This window comes from Bombus vosnesenskii, unplaced genomic scaffold, assembly GCF_011952255.1.
Source record: "Bombus vosnesenskii isolate JDL3184/JDL3185 unplaced genomic scaffold, Bvos_JDL3184-5_v1.1 scf7180000013368, whole genome shotgun sequence".
NCBI lineage: Eukaryota > Metazoa > Arthropoda > Insecta > Hymenoptera > Apidae > Bombus > Bombus vosnesenskii.
Genome location: NW_022883001.1, coordinates 334365 through 353571, shown reverse-complemented (window position 1 = coordinate 353571; position 19207 = coordinate 334365). Strand labels below are relative to the sequence as shown.

General features: G+C 36.0%; 1 protein-coding gene across 1 annotated transcript; it reads right to left on the bottom strand.

Moving 5' to 3' along the window:
- Positions 1-201: 201 nt before the first annotated feature.
- Positions 202-18391, bottom strand: LOC117237280 (phospholipase B1, membrane-associated-like). The gene is made up of 6 exons (XM_033501062.1): positions 18232-18391; positions 5238-5333; positions 4633-4844; positions 4368-4544; positions 3549-3844; positions 202-621 (listed from the first exon to the last, which is right to left on the bottom strand). Exons 1-6 carry the CDS (start codon positions 18359-18361, stop codon positions 426-428), a joined length of 1107 nt encoding a protein of 368 aa, XP_033356953.1. The 5' UTR covers positions 18362-18391; the 3' UTR covers positions 202-425.
- Between the last annotated feature and the right edge of the window lie 816 nt (positions 18392-19207).

Below are 19207 nucleotides of genomic sequence, written 5' to 3'. Positions count from 1 at the left end.
GAATCTTGCTGCGACTGTAAAACTATGTCATACAGAAAATATAATTCTAAGGAACTACGTACAAAAAGGAAGAAATGTAAAAAAGCAACTTTCCTTTCATTCGTTATACAGAAATATACTGTATTGATACACACAAATTGCTCGTTCCTTTAACTGAATGTCAAGGCTATAATACATCTTCCACTTACAGAAATTGTTCAAAATTTCTCTAACCATCCTTAAGTTTCGTTGTTCTGTGAATTTTCATACGTCATCAAGAACGGTCTTTCCGAAGTAGGACACAGAAATTTTTCAAATAACGGAGTGAGAACCCTGCTCTTGTTCCCAACTGGTTCCAACAAATTGTTCCACAAATTATTCGCATCTTGGGAAATACAAAACATTTCTGATTATCAACGTAACACTCATTAAATAATTATATAGTTTCATCTGTTATACTCACATAGTGCATTTAATTTTTGACTCCAATGAAAGCAATCAACATTGAGATATGACAAATCGGAAAATCCATCCTCGGCAAGAGGTAATTTTGCATGTTCCAAAGTCGGTAAAATTACTACGGTGAAGTCATTTCTATGAAATTCTGGATAATTAGCGACTTCTTCGTCAATCTCTTGCCACCTAAAAAATGCAACAAATTGGCATATTCTTCATATGCATTTTAAAATAGATATCAAACGGTACTTGAAATGTGTTAGGGAAATAATATCGCATAAACGTGAAACAATAAAAATAAGCTGATTGCGGTGCGAAATGTCGCACCGCGCTGAGACAGAAGTAAAATTCCTTTGCTAGTTACCAAGATTTCGCATTTTTTCAGTATATGTATATCACATTTTGGCTTCGTAATTACACTTCGTGATCATTTGGATTATCATAGTAACTAAAAGTTCGTAGTTTTTTATAGCATAATTTTTATTATACGTAGGAGATTATGTGGAATAATCCACTGCAAAAATTAACGATTTCCGATACACGGTATGGTAATGGAAACTTTTTCAAGATAATTAGGGTAAATGCCGCATTCCTAATAGGGATAGACGCCATATTGATTTAGTAAAGGCTAGAGGTGAATTTAAACTGTTTCGAACTGAAGGAGAATTGTCGATGATTCATTTACGGAGAAAAAGAAGGAGGAAAGTTGGGGTATTTACACCATATCGATAATTTTCCGATAATTTTTGTGTTCACGCGTCATTCGAGTAAGGGTCTCGCCGATCTTTGTGTTAAGGGAAACGAAATGTTAGAGGTTCTGCGTAACACCAAGCTTCTGGTTGATCAGTGGGGGGACCTTGTCATGTTTATTGCTACGCGTAAACTCGATCGGCAAACTCGCGCGGGCCACGAGATCTCACTAGGCGCGTCCTGCGCGTATTTCATTCTGTCTACTCGAAAATTTAATGAGACGATTTTCGAGTTGCTGTTATGGATTTGAATGAGTAAGCAGATTTGATGTCTAACCTATGATTTTATTACAAGGATGCCATAACCTTCTTCTCTACGACTTGTACGAGGTAAGTTGCGGATCTACATTCGTTCGTGTAAAAAACAAAGCGCAATTCTTTTGCTCTCGATTTTCATCTTATTTTAGCTTTAATAATCTGTACCGAAACTTACCTGCGGTATCAGACGAGTATCGATACGTTTATGGTGTTTCAAGTACAGAAACTAATACCTTTACCTTACAAACAATACCTAAACAATAAAAAACCTAACAATAACTAATACCTTTGCCTTTGATATTAATCGATAACAGGTTGAAATTCATAGATCGCTGTCGATAACATCGATACCGCATCGATCACATCACTACATATGTGTTATAGAAATACGAACTCGTCGTCTGAATACACACTCATAATATACACTATAAATATACTTATCAGTGTTTTTTCATCCAAAGTCGAGCCCGACATTGCCCGAGTCGTCAATAAGATCTTAGTGTGAATTGAATTCAAAGATGATCAATCTATACCGTTCTCTAATAACTCTTTTCAATAAAGTTATTCACCAACATATAACGAGAATGAAATACGCTTAAATATAAAATAAAAGTTAAGGTAATTGGGCACAAAAGCGGCTGCTCCTCCGATTTTGATGATATTTAACTATAATGTAAAACTCATCATTCAAAACAACATTATGCTATAAACATTATACCATTACCCGACTTTAGTTTCCGAGATATTTGCAAAAATCTGCTGCTAATACTACATTAAATCTTATCTATACATGCACGTCCATGGCAACGTATGCGTCAGAGTGGTGCGATCGCTTATCCACTGTTTCTATAAACACATCATAGCTGGTGTGAAACGATCTGTATAGCGGATGAACTCCTGGAAAAGCGAAAAAGTTTGACAAAATACAGGACGAAGGCAATGCTAGTCCATGTCGACGGCTAATAGCCTCACGCGTTCTGCGGTTCCATTATACTGAGCGACAGGTGAGACACTGGGTAACACTGAGTACCATTGCCGTCACCGCGTGTTTTGTCAAACTTCTTCGCATTTACATTAAAAACAAAACATGATTTTCTGGCTTTATTGAAGCTGTCCTTAGCAAGAATGTTTGTTCTATCGCGTGCTAGTGTTAGATTCTCTTGTAGACCTTTAATTTTTGAAATAAGTTGGAAAATCTAAGCAAAAAAATGACACGTTCTAAGCGTTCTTCTCGCTTTAATCATTATTTATACATATTTAAATGTCTATAATACAATAACAGTACATATCATTTTATTCAAGAGAGCTCACAGTATTTTTTGTCCAAAACACATCTCGATAGCTACTAATGTAAAAAAACAAAACGTTCGCGAAGTTGCGAATTTGAATTTTTCTTACATTTTTTCTCAAAATTGAGTTTTTCAAAAACTGTGCGTTCTAGCAAAAAATGGTTGGCCAATTCGTATTTGCTCAAAAGTGTGTACATGAATCACTTGTTGAAGGTTGCAAAACTAAATGCGTGTTCAAGAGCGCAATCCGTATTGAATGTAGATCGGTCTTTCAATTAGGTCGTCGTTAAAGTCTGATGGCAGTCAGCCTCCTCACGGTGCGACGACTGGATTGCTCAGTATTGATACTTTTCTATAATAGGGTTCGGTTTTGTATAATTTTTGACAACCGCTGATATATGTAAGACTTGTGCGTTCAAAATGTTTTTTTACGTTTTCGAGGTAGTTAGAATAGTAGTTAGGTAGGATAAGTATTAAACAGTTCGCCCGTTATAGAGATTATTTGCAGGTCGCAGCGATGTGTTTATAGACACACAACAGTAGATGTGTGGTCACACCATGCCTTATAAGTCAGATTCAACATAGTAGTAGCAGCAGCTTTCTCTAAATATTTCGGAAACTAAGTGAGTTTACCCCCTATAGGAAAAATGTTGAGTTTCACAACATACTTAAGCTTCATTAAAATGGGAATAGTAGCCCCTTTTATGTATAATTACTAAGATTAAATATAAAGTATGATATAACAAAATCCTTATAAATTGCATATGTAAATACAAAATATCTAAAATGCTTCATAAATTCAGTAAATTATACAAACCTCTCCATTATTTTATAATATTCCGGTCTTTGATTTCTAAATTGTAAAGCAAACAAACATGGGCATCCAACTATGGATGACACATAGCACCGCAATGACTCTCTTCCTTTGTGTGCAGTAACCAGTTCCTTTAAGTGAGGTGGTGGTATAAGAGCAACAAAAGTTCTTGGTAAGTTGTCTCTTAATATTCTAAGAGTATTAATTAAATCCATTTTGTGATCATTTAACATAGTCCATGGAGAAGTTACACACGTATTAGAGCAAAAATCATTACTTCCAATCATCAACGAAATCAACTGTAAAACATAAAAATGTAGATACTATTGCGTAAACGATTAAATATTAAATGCAATTATAATTTTTAATTAAAGAAAGAAAAAGTTGTCAAATTTCATACTGGCATCTAATCTTTTTTAATTGCAGTTATAATTTTTAATTACATTTGAAGTGTGTTTTTAGTAAATAAAAGGTAATGTAATTAACTCTTAAAAATAGTTCACCAGAACTGCATAGAAATACTTTTCTAATTATAATGTCAATAATTTCATTATGACCTTTCTTCCTTAGTAATGAATATATAAAGGCCTTGAGTAATTTCTATTTGAATATCTGAATACAAATAGTAAATGTAACATTGCTAATAATAGTAGATTATATTTAGTAACGCAAGAAATAACGTTGCTAATAATTTAGATTTTATGTTAATTTATAATCTATTAATCGGTTGTTAATTTCAATGATCATATGCATATGAAAACACCACTTCCCATATAGTAAATATGTATTGTATATAATTACTTTGTCTACCAACATACGAACCTTCCAATGTTTGTTTATATCTACTTTCGGGTCATGTTTTATTTTATTGACCAGATATGTCGCCATGAAAGTTATATCATTAGACATAGCTCCGCCTTCAGCGACGTTTAACTGCGCAGCTGGATTAGTGCTTATAGCGTCCCCAAGTGAATAACCTACTAATTTAGGATTGAATTCCTGCGTATAGAAAGATCGGACTATGAAAGATTTCAGTATTCGCATTTGTGGTATGCGTAAACAAAGCAGATGTAAGAAATGAACAAACTTTAAGAATATTGGGGAGAGTCAGGTACTGTCGCCAAGTTCCTTGACCGCCGATACTGCCTGCTATGCCTCTATCTTCAATGTTCGCTTCCGCTATAGTAAACGAAGTAACTCCGGCGCCGATTGTCAAAGAATCGCCCATTGCAGCAATGACATCTATGTCTCCTGGTCTTAAATGGTGAACCGACTCGGGAACTTTCGAAGACCTGCCAGCTAAACAAATTAAAGTAAAGACATTAGAATACATATGAACTTCAAAAAATAAGCATCAATTTTAATATTCTTAAATTACAGTAGGTTGAAGAGCCTGTAATGTTACATATCTTAAAAAATGATATTAATAGGACAAGACTATGAATGAACTCAAAATCACATTGAAATTCTTGTAGCCACTACAAATTGTGAAGAACAGCGTTCTTCACTGTAGTTTGCTGCCACAGAAATTTACCAATTGTTCCCTAAGACAAATTGTAAAAATTACAGGAAATAAAAAAAATCTGTGGTTTAAATTGAGTAATAATTTTAAAGAATAAATATCATAATATAATATTTACGAGTGATTTCATAAAATATTTGACAACAATAACCATAAATTTTGTTAACTACCTGTTACGCTGCAAGGAAAAGAGACGTCTATTGAAACTTCATCTTGAAATTTATTTTTATTCCGTAATTTAGACACTCGTTCCTCATTTCTTGTACCTGCAAAATAGTCCTTTTAAAATATTTTACAAAAATACTTCATCTGTGATATAACGTTGCACGCGATATGTCAAAATTCCGATCAAATAATGCAAAAGGTATATCGAAATCTCAACCGCTCGCCTATCAGACAAAGTTCAATCCATGTGAATTAGTGTCAGCGTCAGGATAACCATTTCTAATATTGTGTAAATTAGAAAGAAAAATAAATGGGTTATGGGTTGGGTCAGAGTAGTGGAATAATGCTATCGTGAAATAATTTTCGGCGAATCTATTGCTATACGAAATGTTGCACTATGTCTCACTTGTCTGTTCGTCATGTACATACTTGATAGCGACAATGCACCTTCTCACCGTTACAAATACAGATAGCCCGCCGCTATTTAGTCTTACGATAATTTCTGACTGGACCGAAGACTCTGTAAGAACCTCGGTGCTTGAGCTAATATTTGGACAGCCGATGCTAGGCGAATCGAAGTAACTGAACTATGAGGTATCGATGGCAAGACTGTTTCGGGAAATATGTAAAACAGTTTGACGAAGGATAAGTTGATAGACAAATAAATCAATGGCAAGCGATCCGACATTGCATTGTCAAAGAATAAAGAATAGAGCGCAGGGATATTGTTTAAAGGATCTGGCCACTGTGTGGGAAAGGCAGTGATGCTTTTTGCTAAGCGGATTGTCAGAAACCGGACGGCACTTAACTCAGAATTTTGTAGTCGCAAAGTACTGATAAATCGAATTCGCGATACGTTTACAAAATCGTATGAAAGAAAAATTAAGTCATGCCTAATATTAGAATATTAATCCAATCCAATCTATAACTGATTTTTACAGATTTTTATTTATGTTAAAGACGATTAACGTCAATGAGATAAATTTAGGTTGAGTTTGTGGCGACACTCGGCAACAATGTATATCGCCTAATGAGTCATCAATGTCCCAACAGTCCTTTCGCCGAATGTTGGAGAAGAAGGCGTGCGTGGCAAAGGTCGCGGACGCCTAACAAACGCGTGGATAGTGGGGATATTGAGGGGCGACAATTCATAACAATTCATGAAATCAAATTTTAATTATTTCTGCATTTATCAAATTTATTCCAATTTATTTTTTCTCATCCATAATCTATTTTACTCCAAAATTTATTATTATGCTATTTAAAAATAATACATTTATTGCTTTATACACAAACTTAAATTTTTCTATTAAAAAATTATTTGGATGTTCATCAATTTTTAACTCATTATTTTCCATTTTCATTTTACATACAAATAAAAATTTATTTATTCTATTAATATTTATTTATTTATTTATATTTTCAACCAATATATTTTTTTGAATTTTTTAATGTAAGTGATCCAAATTTTAGAAATTTTTCATCATATTCATATTATTTAATAATTATTTTATTATTTATATATTCATCGTTCCCATTATATACAGCATTTATATTTAAACGAGAATTTATTTATAATTTAAACTTAAACTTTAGAAATAATTTAATTATTTTATTATTATTATCAAGAATAATTATATTATGAAACTATTTTATTCTACTTAAATACCTTATCTTAAAATTTAAATTGAATAAAGTGATAACAAATATTGAAATTTTTTATATAAGAACTTTTATTTCAATTATAACTTTTTTTTATTCTTTTATATTTATATTATTTAATTTAATTTAATATAAATTTTATACTTAATCTTTAAATTTGCAATTTAATATTTTATTTTAAACTATATTATTAAATTAAATTTAATTATAAATTAATAGTGTTAAAAAATTTTTAATTTTCATTGATAAATTTACAATTTATTTCTTTTTCAGACATAATACTTGTTTTATTTTAAATTCATTAATTTATTTAATTATGTGAATTACATTATTTAATACAATTTAATTCATAATAATAATAATAATAATAATAAATTCAATATATTTATATATATATATATATGTCGGAGATGAAGGGACACCGGAGCCTCCCCCCTGGAACCTCAGGAAAATCCGTACAATTGTAATTAAAATTTACAGTGGTAATTAAACAATTTGCCGTCATTCTACCCAATCATACTTGTTTGCGATTTGCGATAATAAACTTGGGCTCAAGGCGACCATCCGTCGCCGAACGTAGCCACGGTCAACGGGACGGGCGCTCCGTCTAACAAAGGTGTGGAGTGATATTATGACCCTCATTAAGAGAAATACCCATAGAGGTACCTGACAGTAAAACATGCCAACGGTTCCTTCGGACAATGAATACCTGATGTTGAGGCACGTACACAGCGCAAGTCCAGTTAGCCCGAGGACCCGCTATAAAACCTGGATTTTTTCGGCAATTAAGATTTTTGCAAACGGACAGGCAGCCTTTGTCCGAAATTGATCAATCGACAGCGACGTCAATCCGAGGATCTTTCCTCAGTGGCGTCGTTGGGACGAAAATTCATTCTTTACTGAGATCTCATCGAAGAAGGAAGTAGCGCCTTAGATCAGTACACGTTTGAGTTAGAGCAAGTCTATCTATCTTCCCGTTGACCGTGGATTCGTTATCGAGCCTAAGACCAACGTCACGAGTTTCGCGAGTGCCCAACCACCGCTGTTGATTGTCGCGTCGGTAGTGTTCATTTTCGTGTTAGTAGACCGTACCCGTGTGACACCGCAACGATGGCCAATTTCAAGGAAGATCTACCAAACGCCCACAACCCTCCTTGTGATCCTTCTCCGACATATAAATATTAAGATTTTAAGTTAAAAAAACTATTAATCTTCAAAATTAACAATATAAATTATACATTTATAAATCTTAATAAAAAAATGATTAATATCAACTAACCATAAAAACATTGGAATAATATACTTTATTTTTGCAATATGATCAGGAATAATTGGATCTTCAATAAGATTATTAATTCGTATAGAACTTAGTCATCCTGGAATATGAATTAATAATGATCAAATCTATAACTCATTAGTAACTAGACATGCATTTTTAATAATTTTTTTTATAGTTATACCATTTATAATTGGAGGATTTGGAAATTATCTAATTCCATTAATATTAGGAGCACCTGACATAGCTTTTCCACGAATAAATAATATTAGATTTTGACTATTACCTCCATCTCTTTTTATATTACTATTAAGAACTTTATTTACACCAAATGTAGGTACAGGTTGAACTGTATATCCACCCCTATCATCTTATACAGGGTGATTGGTAAGTGGTGGTACAAGCGGAAAGGGGATGATTCTACGCGAAAAAAGAAGTCGAAAATATTTTTTTTTTTTTTTTTTTATTTATTTGTTGAAATTACAATCAATTCTCGCGTTGAGAATTTTCAGTAATTTTTCTGGCGTGGCGAAGTGACATGGCTGTTTATTTACAATAAGTTAATACTATTATAGATAGGTATAATTTAAAGTATTATAAGTAAGTGCATATGCTTAGTTTGGATAATTAAATGAATCTGACGTTTAGATCTAGCGGGTAGTGCCTCTTCAGGCTGCGAGTCTGGTCCGTCGTATCGAGTAGTCCAGTGATTAGGGGGTTTCGGTGTTTGTTGATTCTTTTGCTGTATCTGTTGCTATATTTTGCTATTTCCTCTTTGACGGTGGGTATCTTGAGGTCGCGCTGTATTGTTTCATTGGTTACATACCAAGGTGCGTCAATTAGGGATCTTAGCGTTTTCGATTGAAAGCGTTGGAGTATTTCAGTGTTGGAGTTACTTGCTGTTCCCCATAGTTGGATTCCGTAGGTCCAGACAGGTTTTATTACGGTCTTGTAGAGGGTAATTTTATTCTGTATATTTAGTTTGGAGCGTCGGCCCGTGAGCCAATAGAGTTTTTTTAGTTTGTCCTTTAGTTGCTTCCTTTTATCTGAGATGTGTGTCTTCCACGTTAGTCTCCTGTCCAGGGTCATGCCCAGGTATCGGACTGTGTCCCTGCTAGGAACTGTTGCATTGTTGATGGTGACCTGGGGGCAGGTTTGTTTTCGGAGCGTGAAGGTTACATGTGTGGATTTCTTTTCGTTGACTTTGAAGCCCCATTTGTGAAACCACTTTTCCATGGAGTCGAGACTTCGCTGGAGAGTGGATGAGGCTATTACCGGGTCAGCGTGGGAAGCTAATAGCGCTGTGTCGTCTGCAAATGTCGCTATTGTTATATCATTTGATATAGGTAGGTCGGCAGTGTAGATGGAGTACAGTAGGGGTCCGAGGACACTACCTTGGGGTATGCCGGCTTCTATTGGGAATGTTGCGGAAGTGGCGTCTAGGTATTTAACCATGAATTGCCTATTGGTTAGGTAAGATTTTAGGATGGAGTAGTAGGGGTGGGGTAGGATCTTTTTAAGTTTGTATAGTAGCCCTTCATGCCATACTTTATCGAATGCCTGTTGGATGTCTAGGAAGACCGCTGAGCAATATTTTTTCTTTTCGAGTGTTTGGCTGATCGTATGAGTTAGGCGGTGGATTTGCTCTACTGTAGAATGATGTTTTCGGAAGCCGAATTGGTGATCTGGGAGTGTTTTCAAGTTCTCTAGGATTGGAAGGAGTCGGTTCGTGAGCATCTTCTCGAATAGTTTGGACAGGGTAGGTAAAAGACTGATTGGGCGATAGGAGCAGGTTTCGTATATCGGTTTACCGGGTTTAGGGATGAGGGTAATCAATGAGATTTTCCAAGCCTTAGGATAGTGTTCCAGGCGAAGGATAGCATTAAAAATCGATGTGATGAGTGCTATCCCTTTTGTGGGAAGTTCCTTGATTGCTCTATTGCCTATTAGGTCGTGTCCTGCTGCTTTCTTGGGGTTTAGGCGACTGATTGTTTCTATAGTCTCAGCAGAGGAGAAGGGTTCGATAGGAGGGGACATTTGGAAGGGGGTGTGCAGGTATTCAGTAACGTCCGCGGCGGTTTGGGGGGAATGGGGTTTGAATACTTTTGACAAGTGTTTTGCAAACAGGTCGGCTTTTTCTATGGGGCTTCGCGCCCATCCACCTTGCGGACGGCGGATAGGTGGGATTATTTGTGGGGGGCGTGTGAGTTTCCTGGAGGCCTTCCATAGTGAGTAGTTGGCGTCGGCTGTGGGGGATAAGCTGGCGAGGTATTTATGGAAACAGTCGTTTTTATAGTTTCTTAGGGTTCTGGATAGCTTTCTAGTTGCGTTGTTAAGTTTGCGTTTGTCCTCCGGTGTTCTATGGGTCTGCCATACTCTTCTTAGTCTTCGTTTTTCTGCTATTTTTTTTAGTATGTAATGGGGATATTCTTGTTTGCTGTTAGATGGCTTTGTCGGTGTGGAGAGGCGGATTGCGTTTATTATGCTCGTGTTTAAGTATTCCGTGGCTGCTTCGATATCTTCCTTTGTTTTTAGTGGGGTGAAGGCTGAGGTTGAGTGTGTAAAGACTTCTCTGAAGAGCTGCCAGTTGGTGTGTTGGTTGTGAATGGAGCCATTAGGTGTATTCTCGATGATTGTTGAACTGACTGTTGCTATCACGGGAGAATGATCAGAGGAGAGATCAGCCGAGGAGTTGATCTGGACGTGTCTTGATGGGATATTTTTAGTTATGAAGAAGTCGAGAAGGTCGGGTATTTTGTTGGTGTCAGTGGGCCAGTATGTGGGTTCGTATGTGGTGAGGTAGTTGAGGTTGTTGTTTGTTATGCTGTTTAAGAGGTTTTTGCCTCTTGCTGTAACCAGTCTGCTGCCCCATTGGATGTGCTTGGCGTTATAGTCTCCTCCAACTATGAATCTGTTGCCCAGGGTGTCCAGGAAGTTATCAAAGTCTTCTTTGGCGATGGAGTGTCTGGGAGGGCAGTATACTGCTGAGGTGGTGATTGAGCCATGACAGTCTTCTATTGCTACGTTTGTTGCTTGGAGGTAGTCTTTCTGGAATGATGGGAGTTCGTAGTGCTTAATACTTGCTTTGATTATTATTCCGGTGCCACCGTGGGCCTTTCCGCTGGGGTGTTGGGTATGGTAGAATTTGTAACCATTTATTTTCAGGTAGCTCTTGTCGGTGAAGTGGGTTTCCGACACGAGCATTACGTCGATTTGCTGGTGTTTTAAGAAGAGTTCTAGTTCAAGTTTGTGTTGCGCTAGACCGTTGGCGTTCCAGAGTGCTATGCGCCTTGGTTTTATTTTGAGTCGGGGCGTGCTAATTTTTCCACGATGAGTGTTAGTAGCGATAGCAAGTGATTTATTTGCTCCGATTGTTTCTCTATTAGCTTTTCAAGCCTTGAGGAGTTGTCTGTGTTTGGTGGGTTGGGGTCACTGTTTTGGGGAAGGTTCCTTTGGCTGTTCGGGTTATTTTGGATGCCTTGTACTGCTTGGGCAAAGGAGGTTGAGGTGGAGATGAATTTGGTAGGACTGTGCGTTTGGTTGGTTGAGGGGGTTGGGGTAGTCGTGAATTTCGGCGGGCTGGGTGTTTGGTTGGATACCTCTTTTGCTCTGGGCTTAGGGTACCTGTTCGTGTATAGTGTTTTATATGCTGGGCAGCCTTTGTAGTTGGCAGGGTGGTCCCCTTGGCAGTGGATGCATTTCGCTGGGGTTTCCGGTGATTTGGCGCACTGGTCAGTGGAGTGAGAGCCTGCGCATTTAACGCAGCGGAAAGTATGGTTGCAGTATTTCTGCGTATGACCGTACCTTTGGCACCTTTTGCACTGCACTATTTCTTTTTTCACGAGCGGCGGTTCGATCTTAACTATCGCGTTCATTAGGCGACTGATGTTATATATTTCCTTATTGTTCGGTTTTTGTTTAATGTCTAGGAAGAATAAGGATAACGGGTCTTTCGAGACTCTGTGCCTTATATTACTTACGTTGACGACTTCGTGGCCGAGTTTTGAGAGTTCGTATTTTAGTTCGTCTATATCTGCTGAGTGGTGTATGTTTCGTAGGATCACCCGGAACGGCCTTTCCTGTTTAAGTTGGTAGGTGTGGAAGTTGGCGTTCAGGGTCCTGAGTGTCTTGGTGAGTTTTCTGTAAGCTTCTGGGTTCGTCGGTAGTATTTTCACCTTGTTGTTGCTTATCTTAAGGTTATATTCCTCCTTGCTGGTATCTCTCTCTAGGGACTTGGTCATTGTCTGTATGTCAATGACGTCGTCCACAAAAATTGGTGGGGGAGGGGGGATTCTTTGTGAGTGTTGGTTTGATGGCGGTTCTACGATTTCCATGGCGTCGTTTGAAGATTCCAATACGGCGAACCTGTTGTGTGTGTTTATTTGCGTTGCTGGTTCTATTTTCCTCTTCTTTGTAGTGTTAGCGTCGTTAGTGCGGAGAGTTCTGCTACACTTCTGCCACGGGGGGGGTAGCTCGGGGTAGCTGCGAGTCTGCTCCGGAGAGCCTGGTCGCGGTTGCTGGGCCATCATCGAGCTAGTTAATTCGGAATGAACAACTAGTCGTGAGGCTGTGAGGCTAGTATTCGTGTTGGGGTTAGGTGCGTGGGATTTTCTTCTCCCTAGGGGGTAAGGGGCACTTAGCTGTGTTCTCTTTCGACGTTTGGGCGACACGTGTTGTTTTCGAACTACGCTGGGCACTAGAGACACGTCTGCACGCTTCGGCACTCCACAGCGAACTCAAGTCGAAAATATAGAATAAAATTTAAAAAAAATTTCTTTTTTAATTTTTTCATCGAGACAACGATCTGCAGTGAGATCCGTTATAACGTACCGCACGCGTACCGAGCGAAAATTCAAAGTCAGTTTTCTCGAAAATAAAGCCTCAAACGAAAAATTTTTATTCTATATTTTCGACTTCTTTTTTCGCGTAGAATCACCCCCTTTCCGCTTGTACCACCAGTTACCAACCACCCTGTATATATAAACTTTAAATTTATTTTTTTTTTAATATTTAAAAATTGATTTAATTTCCCTAATATTTTCAATATTATGCTCTAAACTGTAAGCCATTTAAATTAAATAAATTTATTTAATATTTTATTTATAAATTTATTTTATTTATTTATTTAATTATAAATAATATATATATAAATACAACTATAATTAAATCATTATTATTAATATCAATAAATAAATATATATTAACAATAAATAAGAAATTTTATATCTGTAATGTGTTTCTAATAAATAACAAATCATGAAATCAAATAACATCGAGTCCTAACTGGACAGCGAGATTGATTAACGAAACCGAGAGCGATACGCGACGCGATCAAAAGAAGACACTGGTTAATAAATATATTGTTGACCGCTGCACCGAGTGATTATTTAATACACTACACCCAATATCACCTCAAGTTACATAAAGATACCGCAATCAATTAAGCCAGAACGAGCGGTAATGGAAACTGAATTTAATTAAAATTCCTTCTTAATATCTCGGGAACGAAGGCCGTGCGGTGGCTACATGACTATAGGAGAAAGTTGATCAGAAAGTTGACCTTGACAACATATTCCAAATTTATTGAAAGATGTGCCCTTCTCAATGTAATGACCGAAGAGCTTTAAACAAACAAACGATACTCCAACAAATACTGTTACGGAAATAGTGTGCAAATGAAATATTTTTCATAATGTGTGAAAAGAAAAAATAATACAATAAATACCAGAATTTGAAAGTCAAAAAGGTAGGTATACAAACATTTTCTGACTCACTGTATAACACAGCATAAAGAAAAAATGAAACTTTCTTATTTCTGCTTAGCGACGTATCAATATATGCTTTACCCTTTCCCATTTGCTTTCCTCTGTCCATGTTTCCGTGAGTCCGATTACGTCAAATGTCCTCAAATATTCCCATACCTCTTTGTCCTTGTTCATTATCCCTGCTATGTTTCAGAAGCACATTTTCAACCCCTTTGTGTCCCCCTCCCCCCTTTCTTTTTCCTTATCTCAACCTCTCGCCTCTTTCTTTCTTTCTTCTTCTAGTCTCTCCTCGCTTTCGTTCCACCTGTACCATCTACCTTCTATCTTCAGCTTCTTGTAACCTATTTTTACGTATTCCCCTTTTTCCCTTTTTGCTCTAGCTATTGTTCTTAACCTTTGCTGAATTTCTCTTTCCTTCTTCGTTAGGTCGTTATCTATGTATATCCCCTTCCCCAATTTGCTTTTCTCTCTCATTGCCCTCGTCTTCTCCTCCCACGATTTCAACGTTGCGATTATTATTGTGTTCTTTTCTCCCACCCTTACCTTCTGTGTCCTCTCTACCTCTACCTCTACTCTCATATTTTCCTTTATGAATTCTGACATTGTCCCGTTATCGCTTTCCTTCCCCCCATTCCGCGCCCTTTATTACGATGTTCCTCTTTCATTGCGCCACGCCAGAAAAATTACTGAAAATTCTCAACGCGAGAATTGATTGTAATTTCAACAAATAAATAAAAAAAAAGATTGCATCTGTTTCTTTTTTTCTTCGTCACTCCTCAATATCCCCACTATCCGCGACCGTTGCCACACGCGCCTTCTTCTAGAACATTCGGCGAAAGGACCGTTGGGATATCGATGACTCATTAGGCACTTCGACGATATACATTGTCGCCGAGTGCCGCCACATCTTTATCTCCATCTCCATCATCAGTCCATCGGGCTTGAAGTGTGCCGGTCGTGACAAGCACGTGTTGTCACAATCGCACATAAAAAATTGGATATATGTATTGATTTTTTTATTAATACACAAATTATATGTTCATAACCGGTGAAAATATGGCGATGCGTGTGGTTCGCGATAAAAATAATACTAATAAAATTTATGTTTATTTGCTATAGATGATGTACTGATCTACAATATTGATTCTGTAATATTTCGTTATCAAATTATTACTGAAGCATAGAAAATAAATTAAAAATATACAAAACAAAATAAAAATATCCAATTGAATGGCACGCACATAATACAAACAAGGCAAGCTAAATACCTAGGTCTCCACTTAGATACACAACTTACATGGAAACAACATACTAAATCAATTATAGGCAAAATACGAATAAAAAGAAGACAGATAAACTGGATAATTAGTCGAAACTCCAAACTTGAGCATGGAAAATAAACTAAAAAACGATAATAAAACCAATCTGGACGTATGGAATACCACTATGGGGGACAGCGGCAATGAGTTATATAAACAAAATAGAAACAAAATGGAACAATAGTAAACGTCCCATGGTACGTTAGAAACGAGGACATACCTGGGAATACCAACGGTCAAAGAGGAAATTAGCAGATACGCAGAATAATCACACCCAAACTGGCTAGCTGAGGAAACGATCAACACCTCAAACATGGAAAGAAGACTGAAAAGGAAACTCCCAGCAGACCTCACAAAGGACACAATCTAACAAACACGAAGATGGTATCCCGCTGGGGATAGCCATTCACATGATAATCAAACAGCTAAAAAATTCTATCAAATGTCCAAATTGGACAAATTGTGAATGAAATGAATTAAATAAAAAGAAAACAAAATTACTACTGATGGCCGGTAAGAACGATACTAATGTACAGGAATAATTAAGGTTTTGTAAGCTACACAAAAAGTTATGTAACCTATCTTAATTGAATTCATACATAATGATAAATATGTCTGTATAAAAAAAAGTTATAAATTGTAAAGAAAAATTCATGAAATATTCACATTAAAGTTGTGTTATTTATTATACCGACTTTGGAAAAAAAGGAGGTGTCTTAATTTAAGTAAATAATTGCAATATAATATAGCATAATGGATATGAAAATAAGCAATAAAGTTTATGAAGGGTGATGTTGATGAAACGGGTAAGAATTATTCTTTCTTCCGTGGTATATATCGACAATAGGTAAGATTTAATGGAAATGTCATCGTCCCTTAATCACAGTTTTAAATTTAATGATAATTGTTTGCTAGTTCGATTTCTACTGTTATTTAACGAGCAGAGGAACTAGAATTTCATTCAACCGTTTGTCACAAGATTAGATCCCGCAGAATATTTAATTATTTTATGTAGTTTTCACACTTTTTGATGAAATGTTCAATTTTACTATCATCTAATATTTTTCTACCGTACATGGTATTATTTGCGAACAGATCAATAAATCTTATGAAGTTTAGAAGAATCAACAATATGACGGCAGACAAATGAAACCAAACTATGTTCTTATCAGGTGTGTATTACTATAGTAACGTCACTACCGATCAATTGTATTAAACATTATATCGCTCTGACGACTTGACAGGCTGGTGCTAATAAATTTCTGTTTTATAGTTGCATAAATAGTTACTATTATTCGATCGTTCGGCAAAAGGGTAAAAGTTGATAAAAACACTTAAAAAAGCACGGACCGTTTTTTTTTTTTGGCATATATCTTAGGCGATTTATTTTTAAGTAGGAAACGTTTTCAACTTTGATGTTATCTCTTGTGATTCTTAAAATACGCGATTTTGAAGTATTATAAACATAGTTTTTTTAGAAAGAGAAATTTAATCTCGATGACCTTAACCTTGGCATGCGGTAGTTCACGAAAGAATTCGAATTAAAATGTACACGTTAAAGATAAGATCTGAAAATGATATTATAACTACCATAAGATACAAGATATCAGGACTTTATATCTAAAGTTTCGTTCGAATCTGGTAACGTTTGTAAAAGTTATGAAACGTTCATAGAAATGAATAGGCAGAATGATACATAAATAGTACTGCAACAAAATTCCACATAAACATTCTTACTGACGCACTTGGCAATTGTTTGAGTGACTTTTTATTTCACTCATTAAATTATAATAATTTGTCCTTCTCTACTAATTAGTTTCCTTGGTCTGCCTGTAGGATATTTGTCTGTGACTGTTTCTTCGATTTCTGACTTTGTGATAATATAACATATCATAGGTAACATATCTATCTCAGATTCTAGCGATCTGCTGTTATAATTTTCATCTTTATGTCCTTTTCATATCAATTTCCTTTCGAATGTCTATATTTCTGATTATTTGGCACTTATTATCACTACAGAGATTAATATTATTCACAGCGAAGCACAAAACTCACTGCGCAATTTAATTCTACACCAACTGTGTCTGCCAACGTTTTCTTGCCACTTTGTATACGAAAGTATTGTTTAACATCGCTTAACATCTAAACGTTCGATTACTTTTGCGACCCTGTTTCTGTACATCCTTGCAATGAAAGATTTCATAATTTCTACAAACGTTATCGGATTTGTTCCAAATTTTAAATATACAGATAATCTTGGTACTTGTATCTTATAGTAACAAGAGCATTGTTTTCACTTCTTAAATTTAACGTGCGTATTTTAATTGTCTAGAGTTTTAATAGCACGTGAAAACTTTCATGAGCTACTGTATATTTTCAAGATTTTTATTATAAAGTAAATACATTCGGCGACGAAGGGTAACAACACCACCCCTTGCAACCCGTCGCTAATCTAACTAAAACCCAATTTCCATCTGAAATCACAATCAGATTGCTGCCTCTTATACTCGTAGAACAAGACTGACCAGTATTTTAAGAACAAATGGAAATGCTATACAGACATCTTTAGATTTCACATTTACCTAGCAGTTCGTCACTTTTAATACACTTCAGGACTGCTGTTTAGTTTCGTTACGAATTTCGAAATAAGTACTGTTTACAAAATTCCCCATCTCAAGAACCAGAAGAGGGTGCCACAGAATTCATAGCGCATGTTACTTGAAAATATAATCTCTACAATATTTATATGTTAAAAGAAAAATGATCCGTGCTGTATAAGTTTTTGTCTACTTTTACTGAAAAAAATTTCGTCAACTTATTATTTTATCGCGAAAATATATATATTCACAATGAAACCTTAGTCTATGAAAAATAAGATACACAATATTTCAATTCCTCCAAAAAGCATCTCTCTAACCAAAAGAAAGTGATATTATTGCATAAAGACGTAACACGAAATAAACTAAAACAGACATACCGTAGGATTGCGTTAACCAATTACGATATCCACGATAGATGTAATTGAGAATCGATTTATCCAAGGCAGTTCTTTGCGACATGGTCAGCACGCATAATTCCAATACAAGGCACAGATACAGCTTCTTCATTGTAGGTTTTCTTGCACAATCAAATGGTCACTTTTAAGTTTCCACAGTGATATTTTATTTTTGTTGATTACAAAGGTAAAAAAATAGAAGTTCTTGCGATGACTGCTAATTCCTACGCGTATTATCGAGGGCTCTTGATAGCACCGCATCCAGTCTTAACTGTTGTTATTTAGCGGTCGTTAGGACACTGTTCGTACTCGTAAAAGATTTGAAACTGCTGTGATACATGATCATAATAAGAGACAAAATATATACTTTGATTCAGATACTTCCATCTCAATTATCATTTTTTACATATTTATTAGCATTTACATGGTCAACAAGGTCAAGAAAACTAATGAATACGAATAGGCAACGCTTACGCAATGTATTCTCGACCAATCGCGGGGAGACACAATCGCGAGGAGAGGAGACCTCAACGGGAGTCGTAAATTTCTGTTACGATTATAATAATCGACACCACGAGTTGATCGATCTCCTGATTTCGGTTAAGATAATAGGGGCGATTCAGTTAGTATAACACTGTGATTCACGGAATTATAAATTATAGATTTCTAACACTTAAGTTACACTGTTGAGTGGATATAAATCGTAGATAACAACTTGTCGCACGAATATAAGATAGATATACACAATAGAGCAAGGCTCTTATAATTGAACTTAGTATGTTAGTGGACGTAGCACTAGAGGATACTTAATAGAGGAGGTGAATGTTCGACAATACCGAGAACCGACTTAGTTGATGTGAGTTATACTCCTCTAGCGTTATGCTTAGACTTAGACGTTAGGCGTTAAATTTTGTACTTAGTTGTTGACTTTTCTAGCGATGTAGAAGAAGTAAAGTAG

Bases quoted from the DNA above. Each gene is read 5' to 3' on its own strand.
- LOC117237280 (XM_033501062.1), bottom strand. From the start codon at position 18,361: ATGAAGAAGCTGTATCTGTGCCTTGTATTGGAATTATGCGTGCTGACC. The intron at 5,334-18,231 runs GTATGTCTGTTT...ACTATTTTGCAG, and splicing joins TTGGTTAACGCAATCCTACG to GTACAAGAAATGAGGAACGA. The intron at 3,845-4,367 runs GTTCGTATGTTG...TATGTTTTACAG, and splicing joins ATATAAACAAACATTGGAAG to TTGATTTCGTTGATGATTGG.